The sequence below is a fragment of the Salmo trutta genome, chromosome 14, assembly GCF_901001165.1.
Source record: "Salmo trutta chromosome 14, fSalTru1.1, whole genome shotgun sequence".
NCBI lineage: Eukaryota > Metazoa > Chordata > Actinopteri > Salmoniformes > Salmonidae > Salmo > Salmo trutta.
Window position 1 is genome coordinate 49,258,349 of NC_042970.1, and position 14,691 is coordinate 49,273,039.

A 14,691-nucleotide genomic window follows, 5' to 3' on the forward strand; every position below is an offset into this window, starting at 1 on the left:
GGCAAAAAGTGCTCTTCACTTACGAGTCGCGGTTTTGTCTCACCAGGGGTGATGGTCGGATTCGCGTTTATCGTCGAAGGAATGAGCGTTACACTGAGGCCTGTACTCTGGAGCGGGATCAATTTGGAGGTGGAGGGTCTGCCGTGGTCTGGGGCGGTGTGTCACAGCATCATCGGACTGAGCTTGTTGTCATTGCAGGCAATCTCAACGCTGTGCGTTACAGGGAAGACATCCTCCTCCCTCATGTCGTACCCTTCCTGCAGGCTCATCCTGACATGACCCTCCAGCATGACAATGCCACCAGCCATACTGCTTGTTCTGTGCGTGATTTCCTGCAAGACAGGAAAGTCAGTGTCCTGCCATGGCCAGTGAAGAGCACGGATCTCAATCCCATTGAGCATGTCTGGGACCTGTTGGATCTGAGGGCTAGGGACATTCCCCCAAGAAATGTCTGGGAACTTGCAGGTGCCTTGGTGGAAGAGTGGGGTAACATCTCACAGCAAGAACTGGCAAATCTGGTGCAGTCCATGCAGAGGAGATGCACTGCAGTACTTAATGCAGCTGGTGGCCACACCAGATACTGACTTACTTTTTTAAAATTGTATTTATTTAACCTTTAACTTGGCAAGTCAGTTGAGAACACATTCTTATTTACAATGACGGCCTACACCGGCCAAACTCAGACGACGCTGGGCCAATTGTGCCCCGCCCTATGGGACTCCCAATCACAGCCGGTTGTGATACAGTCTGGATTCGAACCAGGTTGTCTGTAGTGACGCCCCTAGCTGAGATGCAGTGCCTTAGACCACTGCGCCACTTGGGAGCTTTTGATTTTGACCCCCCCTTTGTTCAGGGACACTTTATTCAATTTCTGTTAGTCACATGTCTGTGGAACTTGTTCAGTTTGTCTGTTGTTGAATCTTATGTTTATACAAATATTTACACACGTTAAGTTTGCTGAAAATAAACTCAGTTGACAGTGAGAGGACGTTTCTTTTTTTGCTGAGTTTATATGGGCGTTGGTTAAAATGTGATTTTAACCTCTATGGGCTAGGTGGCAAGCGTCCCACCCCTGGTACACCCTATCACCAGCAGGTGAAATATCAAGGGTGCCAAATTTGAAAACAATTAAATGTCATAATTCAAATTTCTCAAACATACAACTATCTTACACCCTTTGAAAGATAAACATCTCCTTAATCTAACCACGTTGTCCGATTTCAAAAAGGCTTTACGGCGAAAGCATAAACTTAGATTATGTTAGGACAGTACATTGAAAATAGCTGTGTGTAATGTTTTGTCAATGCAAAGACAGGCGTCACCAAAAGCAGAAAACCAGCTAAAATTATGCACTAACTTTTGACAATCTTCATCAGATGACACTCCTAGGACATTATGTTAGACAATATATGCATTTTTTGTAATATCAAGTTCATATTTATATCCAAAAACAGCGTTTTACTATGGCGTTGAGGAAATATTTTCCCTCCAATACCGGCAGTCAATCAGCACAACAAATTAAATATATATATTACTATTCGAAAACATTGATAAAATATTATATTGTCATTCAAAGAATTATAGATTAACATCTTGTGAACGCAACCGCATTGCCAGATTTAAAAATAACTTTACTGGGAAATCACACTTTGCAATAATCTGAGCACTGCGCCCAGAAAAATAGGCTTTGCGATACAGACTAGGCGCCATCTTGGAGTCATCTAAAATCAAAAATACTATGTAAATAATCCCTTACCTTTGATTATCTTCATGAGAAGGCACTTCCAGGAATCCCAGGTCCATAACTAATGTAGTTTTTTTCTAAAAAGCTCATTTATGTCCAAAAAGCTCCGTGTTGTTAGCGTGTCCTGTAGGCTACTCAAAAACATGAACGACGCCCGCCGGACTTGTCTTCATCAAAGAGGGGGGAAAAAATATTTACGTTCGTTCAAACATGTCAAACGTTGTATAGCATAAATCATTAGGGCCTTTTTCAATCAGAACTTCAATAATATTCAAGGCGGACGATTGCATTCTCTTTTAAAACGTATTGGAACGAGAGTACCCAAACATGCACTCGTGCGCCAGAGTAGTATTGGCCATCCGCTTATGACCAACGTTCCAAGTCTCTTGTTCGGTCAGTTTTCACAGTAGAAGACTCAAACCACTTTGTAAAGACTGGTGACATCTAGTGGATGGTGTAGGAAGTGCTCAATGATTAATACGTCCCTGTGTGTTTCAATGGCATAGGCTTAAAAGTAATTCAACACATCAGATACACACTTCCTGTTAGAAATTGTCTCAGGGTTTTGACTGCCATATGAGTTCTGTTATACTTACAGACACCATTCAAACAGTTTTAGAAAATTCAGTGTTTTCTATCCAAATCTGTTAATAATATGCATATCCTAGCTTCTGAGTTGGTGTAGGTTTTAATGAATGAATCGAAGGCATTTTTCTCCCTGTGAGCGCGGAAAGGTTTTTAGCAGAGCGGTAGGAAAGGACTCACTGCTCCATGAGCGGAATTTCCAACCACACCGCTCACAGGCTCTGCACCTGACTCACTGTCCCTCCACTCTCCCTCCTCTGAGAAAAGGGGGCAGTCTTCCAGTTGATTTACGAAACTCAAGTCGCGTTGCATTAATTCTGCCTCATGCACCAATTCATGTTGTTACTCCTATGACCAGAGAAAGTGAAATGTTCCTCGATATTAAAAAAGACAAGCTTATAGAAACACTTTGCTATACTAATTTATTGCAGCTGCAGCGCTGGTTGTAGCGTGAGTGGAAGTAGGGATAACGTGCATTTTATGGCTTATAAAAGTGTTGAACAAAGTGTTGACAGTGCTGACATTAACTCATAAAAACAGCATATCTTTGCTGTATTCGTTGAGTCTCTCTAGTTATGGTTTTAAAAGTTTTGAAATCTCACAGTATCAACTTTACTGTGCCCTCCAGGCTTCTTTTTACAGTCTATGGCTCAAGGAAACGGTGCAGACACGGTGATCTGATTGGCCAGCGGTAGACCTAGTGGTGCACTTGATATGCTCTCTGGGCCTGCCGGGTAGGTGGAGTTCTACCTTCAGACACATGAAATGGTTAAAAGTGGGAACACTTTGCCTTCCCGGCGCTAGGACACCTGAATGAACTGCACCTACCGCTAACAGCGTGAAACTAATGAAAAAATAGGAAAGCAAGGCTTTATCGTTGTTTTATTTACTGAAATGTTTGCTGAACGACTAGGAATGCGTCGGAGATCAACCAGTCGATCACGATCGAACGGTTGGTGACCACTGCTTTACAGACATAGAACACCACTACAGTAACGTGTCGATAGTGACAATGATAACTTTCAGACAATTTTAATAAGTGCCGCGTCTGTACCTTTTCAGACAGCAGAATTCTGCTACGGCATAGAATGTTCTGTACTGTTTCCATGACGACAATACATGTTGCTTATTGATGTGCTGTGTTGTGTGTTTGCAGTTTATGGTAGTGATGGATGTTAGACCCGCTTCAGAAGCAGCATTCATTTACAGACAAGTAAAATGCTTGTTCAGTGGCTCCAGAGAAGGTTTTGTGTCGGCATTTTTAAAAAGCCGAAGTGTACCCTTCCTGACAAACATGCCTTAACTAAGGCTCTTTCAAGGCGGCACATTCCACATGTCTGAAAAGGGTAAGAAAGAGTTCCAAAATTTAGCAGCAGCTGCTGAAAAAAAATTGCTCCTACAAATATTTAAATGCACATGTTTTACATTGAAAAGAAAATGAAGGAAAACTGCAAGACTGAATGGGAGTCAAAACAACCAACAAACGAAGAAAATGTTTGGAAAAATGTTATTTTTATCAAATTGTGCAGTTAGCTTAGCTAGCTGGATTGTTTACCCATTGCTAAGCAGTTTCTAGGGCTCTCCTAAAAGAAGATGGCTAGTTAACTTCAAAATAGATAGCTAACAGCACAATATAAAATACAAAATAAGGACATCAAAGTAAAACAGTTCTCTAAAGACACCAGAGACAAATAATACAATAAAAGGTAGGCTTCTGTTGGAAAAGGTAGGCTTCTGTTGCAACGTTGTAGCCAACATCTCCAGTGTTGCTATGGGAATTGTTTACTCACCAGACATCCAGATAGAGAAAGCTAAGAAAGGTTTCAAAGTTTTGATGATGGGACACAGCCATGAATGCCTGTTTTGGAAATTTTACCAGTTGCAAAAGCAGAGCAAATGTTATATTTAACATCAAATGAGGGCACATATGGAAAAGGGACATTTGCAACCATTTCCCTTTCACAAAAAAAGAGGCATCAGCCAAGGCTGTCATCAGCATTTTAAAAAAAAGCTAACCAGAACAACACATATCAAATACTCAACCTATACAATAATCGAACTGTATTGATACAAGGCAATGATACAAGCCTCCAGGCTTTTGAGAATGTGTTGGCTACTATAAAAGTAGAAGCTGAGCTCATCTCAGAAGCTGAGGAAAAAGTAAAGGAGGGAGATGATAGAGAAGAGCAGGCCCCAACACCCTCATTAGCCTTTGTGACCCAGCAAGAAGCCCTCAGTGTCCCTCTACCTACCTCACCTGCAGCAGACACAGCCAAGGGCACACCAAGGTCACCTGCCATGCAATGTTTCCACAACCCCCTCTCTAGTCAAAGCAGAGGTCATAGAGCACAGAGAGAACAAGCTTTAAGAGGATGACACTGTCCAGAAACTAAAAGAAGAGATGAAACAGTTCAAGGAGAGCAGAGCATCTATTGCTAAATAAGAAGGCAAAATGGACCAACTGGGCTGGAATTGACCTCTTCACTTTTTCCACATTTTGTTACGTTACTGCCATATTCTAAAATTGATTAAATTAGTCAGGATCGAGGGAAGGATGAACGGAGCAAAGTACATTGAGATCCTTGACGAAAACCTGCTCCAGAGCGCTTAGGACCTCAGGCTGGGGTGAAGGTTCACCTTCCAACAGTACAACGAGCCTGGCACACAGCCAAGACAATGCAGGAGTGGCTTGGGGACAAGTCTCTGAATGTCCTTGAGTGGACTGGACTTGAACCCGATCGAACATCTCTGTTGAGACCTGAAAAAAACTGTGCAGCGAAGCTCCCCATCCAACCTGACAGAGCTTGAGAGGATCTGCAGAGACAAATGGCAGAAACTCCCCAAATACAGGGGTGCCAAGCTTGTAGCGTCATACCCAAGAAGACTCGAGGCTGTAATCTCTGCCAAAGGTGCTTCAACAAAGTACTGAGTGAAGGGTCTGAATAATTATGTAAATGTGATATTTCCGTAGAATTTTTTACATTTCTTATCCTGTTTTTGGCTTGTCATTATGGGGTATTGTGTGTAGATTGATGGGGGGGGGACTATTTAATCCATTTTAGAATAAGGCTATAACGTAACAAAGTGGAAAAAGTGAAAGGGTCTGAATACTTTCCCGAATGCACTGGATCATTCTTATTTCTATGGTTTGTACTCTGTACAACGTTAGTAATGTGTTCTCTCTCTTTCTCACCAGGGGTCCACTAAGTCCCTGTCCCATAAGAAGAGGATCTTCCTTCCCAGGTACCAAATGCTTTTTATACTCTGTAGTAAAGGACTTGATTCAATCAATAGCGGATAGTGATAAATGAGGCCAGTGATATAATCAGGGGTTAAAGTTGTCTGTCTCTCCGACAGATTTCCATCATATGGACGTTTGAGATGACAGCTTCAAACAGAAGCATGTCTGTTCTACGAAATAAATTCTCAAATAAATACATATCTGTTACATTGTGTGTACTGCACTGACATGCATGATTTATGCTGACACTCCGATGTTCAGCTGAAGGGAACTAAATATTATATAACACGCACCACTAGGGCGCTCAACTCAAACAGCGGTGTAGCCTACTGTAGCTACTAGCAAAGTAATTCAAAGTTTATACTTTTAGTTAGGATGTAACTTTCCAGTGCTGCTATTTTTGTAATGTTATTAAAACAAAATCAGACAACCCCATAGTGGAATAGTTTACCTATTTACCTAGACAGCTTGTTGTTGTGTGTTCTATGCAAGATCAATATTCATCACGAGGCGCATTCAATTTACAAGATCTATGAAATCAAATAGTTTTATTGGTCGCATACACATATTTAGCAGATCTGTTTGTGGGTGTAGAGAAATGCTTGTATTCCTAGCTCCAACAGTGCAGTAATATCTGACAATACACAACAATACACACAGCTAAACATTTTAAAAATGTAATTAATAAATATTGAAATATTAGGACAAGCAATGTCGGAGTATATACAGTGCATTCAGAAAGTATTCAGACCCCTTTTCTAAAAAAAAATTTAAATACTCATCACTCTAAACACAATACCCTATAATGAAAGCAAAAACGGGTTGTTAGAAATGTTTGCAAATGTATTAAAAATTGAAAACAGAAATACCTTATTTACGTAAGTATTCAGACCCTTTGCTATGAGACTTGAAATTGAGATTATGTGCGTCCTGTTTCCATTGATCATGAGATGTTGGAGTCAGTCTCATGGCTTGAGATGTTTCTACAACTTGATTGGAGTGCACCTGTGGTAAATTCAATTGATTGGAAAGGCATCCACCTGTCTATATACGGTCCCACAGTTGACAGCGCATGTCAGAGCAAAAACCAAGCCATGCCGTTGAAGAAATTGTCCGTAGAGCTCTCAGCACAGATCTGGGGAAGGGTACCAACACATTTCTGAAGAATTGAAGGTCCCCAAGAACACAGTGGCCTCAGTCATCCTTAAATGGAAGAAGTTTGGAACCACCAAGACTCTTCCTAGTGCTGGCACATGACAGCCCGCTTGGAGTTTGCCAAAAGGCACCTAGTCTATGAGAAACAAGATTCTCTGGTCTGATGAAACCAAGATGGAACTCTTTCGCCTGAATGCCAAGCATCACAAAACCTGGCACCATCCCAACGGTGAAGCACAGTGGTGGCAGCATCATGCTCTGGGGATGTTATTCAGCGCCAGTGACTGGATCAAGGGAAAAATGAACGGAGCAAAGTACATAGAGATCCTTGATGAAATCCCCCTCCAGAGCGCTCAGGACCTCAGACTGGGGTGAAGGACAACGACCCTAAGCACACAGCCAAGACAATGCATGAGTGGCTTGGGGGCAAGTCTCTGAATGTCCTTGAGTGGCCCAGGCAGAGCCCAGACTTGAACCCGATCGAACATCTCTGGAGAGACCTGAAAATAGCTGTGCAGCGATGCTCCACATCCAACCTGACAGGGCTTGAGAGGATCAGCAGAGAAGAATGGGAGAAACTCCCCAAATACTGGTTTGCCAGGCATACCCCTGAAGACTCAAGGCTGTAAAAGCTGCCAAAGGTGCTTCAACAAAGTACGGAGTGAAGGGTCTGAATACTTACGTAAACGTGATATTTCAGTTAAAAATTTAGTTTGAACTTGTTTTTGCTTTGTCATTATGGGGTATTGTGTGTAGATTGAGGGGGGAAAACAATTTTATAATAAGGCTGTAAATTAACAAAATGTGGAAAAGGTGAAGGGGTCGGAATACTTGCCGGATGCATTGTATGTAAATTGTCCTGTGTGTAGCTGATGTAGAGAGTCAGGCGCAGGACAGCAGATATGAGTAATCAACGTACTTTACTCAAAAATACAATAATACAAGGTAACATAGCGAGCCCACAAAAACGGACCGATGTACAATGAACAATCACTAAAAAAAAAACATGGGGAACAGAGGGTTAAATAATAAGTGAAGCCAGGTGTGTAAGACAAAGACAGAACAAATGGAAAATGAAAAGACGTCGACCGCCGAACGCCGTCTGAACAAGGAGAGGGACCGACTTCGGCGGAAGTCGTGACATTGTATGTGTATTTGTATTTATTAGGAATCCCCATTAGCTGCTGCCAAGGCAGCACTCCAAGCAGTTTAGTCGCCTCAACTTGCTCAATTTCCACATCATTCATTACGAGACGTAGTTGAGGCTTAGCGTTTAGTAAATGATTTATCCCAAATACAATGCTTTTAGTTTTGGAAATATTTAGGACTAGCTTATTCTTTGCTACCCATTCCGATACTAACTACAGCTCTTTGTTAAGTGTTGCAGTCATTTCTGTCGCTGTAGCAGCTGACGTGTATAGTGTTCAGTCATCCGCATACATAGACACACAGACCTTACTCAAAGCCAGTGGCATGTCGTTAGTAAAGATTGAAAAAGCAAGGGGCCTAAACAGCTACCCTGGGGAATTCCTGATTCTACCTGGATTATGTTTGAGAGGCTTCAATTAAAGAACACCCTCTGTCTTCTGTAAGACAAGTAACTCATTATCCACATTTTAGCAGGTGGTGTAAAGCCATAACACATATGTTTTTCCAGCAGCAGACTATGATGTCAAAAGCTGCACTGAAGTCTAACAAGACAGCCCCCACAATACTTTTTTCATCAATCAGTAATTTGTGTAAGTGCTGTGCTTGTTGAGTATCCTTCCCTATCAGCGTGCTGAAAGGCAGTTGTCAATTTGTTTACTGTGAAATAGTATCTGGTCAAACACAATATTTTCCAGAAGTTTACTAAGGGTTGGTAACAGGCCGATTGGTCTGCTATTTGAGCCAGTAAGAGGCTTTACTATTCTTGGGTAGCGGAATTACTTTAGCTTCCCTCCAGGCCTGAGGGCGCACACTTTCTAGTAGGCTTAAATTGAAGAGTGGCAATATCGTCCGCTATTATCCTCAGTAATTTTCCATCCAGATTGTCAGACACTGGTGGAATGCCATTGTTGATAGACAAAAGTAATGTTTTTCACATGATTTCTTAGTTTGCAGTATGTTTGCATCAGATGGGCTGCCAGACTTAGTGTATGTACAGTACCAGTCAAAAGTTTGGGCACACCTACCTACTCATTCAAGGGTTTTTCTTTATTTTTACTGTTTTCTACATTGTAGAATAGTAAAGACATCAAAACTATGAAATAACACGCATGGAATCATGTAGTAACCAAAAAAGTTTTAAACAAATCAAAATATATTTTATTTTTTACATTCTTCAAAATAGCCACCCTTTGCCTTGGTGACAGCTTTGCACACTCTTGGCATTCTCTCAACCAGCTTCATGAGGAATGCTTTTCCAACAGTCTTGAATGAGTTCCCACATATGCTGAGCACTTGTTGACTGCTTTTCCTTCACTCTGCGGTCCAACTCATCCCAAACCATCTCAATTAGGTTGAGGTCGGGTGATTGTGGAGATCAGGTCATCTGATGCAGCACCATCACTCTCCTTCTTGGTCAAATAGCCCGTACATAGCCTGGAGATGTATTTTGGGTCATTGTCCTGTTGAAAAACAGATGATAGTCCCACTAAGCGCAAACCAGATGAGATGGCTCATCGCTGCAGAATGCTGTGGTAGCCATGCTGGTTAAGTGGGCCTTGAATTCTAAATAAATCAGACAGTGTAACCAGCAAAGCACCTCCACACCATCACACCACCTCCATGCTTCACGGTGGGAAGCACACATGCGGAGATCATCGGTTCACCTACTCTGCGTCTCACAAAGACACGGCGGTTGTAACCAAAAATCTCAAATTTGGCCACATCAGACCAAAGGACAGATTTCCACCGGTCTAATGTCCATAGCTCATGTTTCTTGCCCCAAGCAAGTCTCTTATTGGTGTCCTTTAGTAGTGGTTTCTTTGCAGCAATTTGACGATGAAGGCCTGATTCACACAGTCTCCTCTGAAGAGTTGATGTTGAGATGTGTCTGTTACTTGAACTCTGAAGCATTTATTTGGGCTGCAATTTCTGAGCCTGGTAACTCTAATGAACTTATCCTCTGCAGCAGAGGTAACTCTGGGTCTTCCTTTCCTGTGGCGGTCCTCATGAGAGCCAGTTTCATCATAGCGTTTGATGGTTTTTGCGACTGCACTTGAAGAAACGTTAAAAGTTATTGAAATGTTCCGCATTGACTGACCTTCATGTCTTAAAGTAATGATGGACTGTCATTTCTCTTTGCTTATTTGAGCTGTTCTTGCCATAATATGGACTTGGCCTTTTACCAAATAGGGCTATTTTCTGTATACCACCCCTACATTGTCACAACACAACTGGTTGGCTCAGATGCATTAAGAAGCAAAGAAATTCCGCAAATTAACTTTTAACAAGGCACACGTTATTTGAAATGCATTCCAGGTGACTACCTCATGAAGCTGGTTGAGAGAATGCCAAGAGTGTGCAAAGCTGTCATGGCAAAGGGTGGCTACTTTGAAGAATCTCAAATATAAAATATATTTTGATTTGTTCATCACTTGGTTACTACATGTGTTATTTCATAGTTTTGATGTCTTCACTACTATTCTATAATGTAGAAAATAGGAAAAATAAAGAAAACCCTTGAATGAGTAGGTGTGTCCAACCTTTTGACTGGTACTGTATGTATGTCTGTGTGATGGGATGTATAGACAGGATATGTAGTATATCTGAAGAGTAGTATGTATAGTAATGCTTAAATAGGATTGGCCTTGACTAGAATACAGTATATATGTATGAAGTGGGTAAAAACAGTATGTAAACATTATTAAAGGGACCAGTGTTCCACGACTATGAACGTAGAGTAGCAGCCTCTAAGGTGCATGTTAGAGTAAACGGGTGGTAGCCGCCTAGTGACAGTGACTGAAGTTGTGGGCAGAGTACTGGGCGGAGGCCGGCTAGTGGTGACTATTTAGCAGTCTGATGGCCTTGAGATAGAAGCTGTTTTTCAGTCTCTCGGTCCAAGATTTTATGCACATATACTGACCTTGGGTGGCTGATGTCGTTGTTGATCTTCTTGGCCTTCGCGTGACACCGGGTGCTGTAGATGTCCCGGAGGGCAGTGTGCCCCCCCCCAGTGAAGCGTTGGGCAGACCGCACCACCCTCTGGAGAGCCCTGCGGTTGCTTACGGTGCAGTTGCCGTACCAAGCGGTGATACAGCCCGACAGGATGCTCTCAATGGTGCATCTGTAAAAGTTTCTTAGGGTCTTAGGGGCAAAGTCGAATTTCTTCAGCCTCCTGAGGTTGAAGAGGCGCCGCCTTGACCACACTGTCTGTGTGGGTGGACCATTTCAGATCATCAGTGATGTGTACACCGAGGAACTTGAACCTTTTCACCTTCTCCACTGCGGCCCCGTCTGTGTATTGGGGCGTGCTCCCTCTGCTGTCTCCTGAAGTCCACGATCAGCTCCTTTGTTTTGCTGAGGTAGAGGTTATTTTTCTGTCACCACTCCGCATAGGAAGGGAAACATGTATTCTGAGTGCCAAGCAGTCATAGGTGTCGTGTCCAATAGGCTAAATGGAATTTAACTTGCCATATAATTACTCCTGTTTATACATAAATACATAAAATCTACCAGAGAGCATGATTTAGCCACAGAAGATCATTAGCTTCTTTAAAAAATGTTTTGCTGTAGATTGTTTTAAATCGCCATGGTATAACCTACAGTCGGGAAGCACGCAATTTGGGCAAATAGCTGATTGTTAATTTGCGGCTGTTGGTGAAAAGCATCTAAAATAGCTTATCGCAATATTTCAAGGGACGGTGGCTGGGGGAAAAAAGAGCGGAGACAAAGAAAAAACTAACTGGTCTTTAGTTAGGCTATCAAAATCCTGAACTCGCAATAGGCTATTGAGCTAACAGTAGCCTATCGTATTGGCACTATAGCGGAGAGCATCGGCCATATCCCCAGTGAGTGTGCATATTCACTGTCTATCATTGGGTGAGTCCGTGCTCCTGGAAAGTTTTTTGGGGGGGGGAAATAATTTCCTCCAGGGTAGATGGACATAAAAGTCTACAACATGTCTCACATTTTCATAGGCCTTCATTAGATGGTTGCGTTCAAAGACAAGGTAGTTTTTTATTGATCTTAGTTTGTCCGTGTTAGCAGAGTAGCCTACCCTGGCACTTTTGTGCTATTAAAGATTCTGCTATTGTCTTCAGTCATGGAATGAAAGTGTCATAGATTTGCATGAAATATGTTTATAAAAGGCCATTTGTCTCTCAGATTTCTCTTGGCTGCTCCTCAAACATTTCCCTCTAGCTAGGGCTGAGCTCTGGATGTGTGCTAAGAAAGGAGAGGAAAAGCAGAACGGTATTTTTTTGCAAACAGTGAGTCAGTTCCCACTGGGCACAATTGGTTGAATCAAGGTTGTTTCAGTGTAATTTGTCAATGTATTGTGATGTGAAATCTATATGCAAAATATACTGGATTTGAAAAAAAGTAATTAAAATAAACTGTTGTTTTGAGGGTGAAAGTTCAACATAGACTAACCTTGTACGAAATAGGGTGAATTTGTACCTTTTAAAACGTCGTCAGATCCAATTATTATCCAGTTGTATCCAATGTCAGGAAATAAAACTAGACTGGGCAGTACCTCGTACTGGAGAATTGGTCTATCGACAGCTACCCTTTGGTCTCCCACCCAGGGTTATAACCAAGCCCAGCCATGATATTTGTCACTGACTATTACCGATGTGCTATCATGAGAGATCTCCTCTTAAAAACGAAATAGATTCACTGTTGTCATCGAAGTCATTCCAAAGGGTAGGTTTAACAGAGCAAATTAAATGTGACCATACACTCATATCATCAATAATTCTCTTTTAGGCCTAGATATCTTTTACAGTCATCAACAGCTATTGTTTCAATTCAACCCAGAATTCAACTAAAAATAGACAATACAATAGGCCTAGGGTTTTAAGCTCTGGTTGATTTAAAATGTAATGATATTGAATTGTGTTTGGTTGTCAAAGCAACAACATTTGAAGGAGCTGTATTAGGTTGAAGACTTTGGTTTTTCCAGACCTGTACTTCCTCAGTTTTCCCCTTTCACAGCCATCAAACTCTAAAAGTCATTCCTCTTGCAACTGAGTTAGGAAGGACACCTGTATCTTTGTAGTGACTGGGTGTATTGATACACCGTCCAAAGTGTAATTAAAACCTTCACCGTGCTCAAAGGGATATTCAATGTTTTTACCCATCTACCAATAGGTGCCCTTTGCTAGGCATTGGAAAACCTCCCTGGTATTTGTGGTTGAATCTGTCTGAAATTCACTGGTCGGCTGAGGGACCTTACATATAGTGGTATGTGTGGGGTACAGAGATTGAGGTAGTCATTCAAAACACTATTATGTGACTTTTTAAGTGAAGGTTTACTCCTGAACTGATTTAGGCTTTCCAAAACAAGAGGTTGAATACTTATTGACTCAAGACATTCCAGCTTTTCATAATTTAATTTGTCACCAAAAAAAACATCATTCCACTTTGACATGATGGGGTGCTGTGTGTAGGCCAATTACAAAAAAAATCAAAATGTAATCATTTTAAATACAGGCTGTAACACAACAAAATATGGACGAAGTCAAGGGGTGTGAATACTTTCTGAATGCACTGTAATTAAAACTGCAATCCAAGTCATTTGGTTGGATTAGATGAAGCACAGTGATAATACATTAATCTGTTGTATAAATAAACAAAATATCTGACATTGTAGTCCCATTTGAACTTTGCTGTGCTTTTAAATGGTTGAAAGTGCAGAGATAGACATTTGGGTGACAGCCAAACCAAAAATCTGACATTGTTTTTCCAGTGGAATTTGGTTGTGCATTTAGATGATTGAAAGCATAGTGATAACACATTGGGAATTCAGCTAACTTTTGGCTGTCTTTTTGTGTGGGTGTATATGGGTTTTAATCTCACTGATCAACGTCGCAATTTACCCAATTATCCATGTTGAAATGAAGGTGGTGTGCCCAGTGGGTTATATTATTAACCTAATTTATGACTATCCAATCTACTCATCCTGTTAGGAATAGTAGGCTATATTACATTCATCTGCAAATGCAATGAGAGATGCATGCAATATTTTATCATAAAGGTGATTTTTATTTTTATTGATTTAAAAAAAATTATGTTTAGCTTCCCATAACTTGAAACTTTTATGCTCCGCCTATGCAAGCAGTCAATGCACAAGATTTCTGAATGCAATCACAGTAAGAACACTTTTGTCTTTTGGCCTTTGTTAAAAAAGAGAGGAGCCCAGCTTTCCGTTGCTAATTTGTTTATTTCTTTACGCCTACAATTGCACACGTGGCATCATTTTAAAAAATGCAGTTACAACCACACAACCTGAGGTTTCAAGCACGGTTTAGCATGGTTTAGGCGCAGCTGAGCAACAGAGCTCTTGAAGGGGCAATTACATACTTTGTAATACAATTATTATTATTATTATTCTAATTTTTTTAATAATGATTCATTCTAATAACAATTAGGATGTCCAATGGGGGTAATGGGGTAAATGCAGATGGAAAAGCACCATGCTTCAACCTATATGCATGGTCCAATATGTTAAAATAATTATTGGCTCATTATGTTGGTGGATATTATATTTTAGATGGTGTCAGCATAATTTTATTTTCATTCATTTTGGAGTAGAATGTCCTTTTAAAAAGGCACCAGAAGTGAGCTTCTCCAGTCTTTCTACGTAGAAATTATTCTGGGATGGACCCGGGACCCACTAAGAAAGGGGACTGGAATTGGTCAAATTCGCATTTACAAACTGATCCTCATTCCCTAAAAGCATGATGGTCATGATTTTTTTTTACGTGAAAGGGGAGGTTAACTTGGCCCCAGACAATTGATCTGAGATTGACTTAAGTTT

General features: G+C 41.1%; 1 protein-coding gene across 6 annotated transcripts in view; it reads left to right on the forward strand.

Annotated features, from left to right (window-relative positions):
* The window catches only part of LOC115208312 (tensin-2), a 78,452-nt gene that overhangs the window by 38,785 nt on the left and 24,976 nt on the right, over window positions 1–14,691 (forward strand). For all 6 annotated transcript variants that reach the window (XR_003881143.1, XR_003881144.1, XM_029776252.1 and 3 more), the window contains one exon: window positions 5,526–5,572. Coding sequence is in view for 3 of the 6 variants with exons in the window: in XM_029776252.1 (XP_029632112.1) it covers window positions 5,526–5,572 (47 nt within the window). In the remaining 3 variants the exon portion in view is untranslated. The remainder of the gene's footprint in view (window positions 1–5,525; window positions 5,573–14,691) is intronic.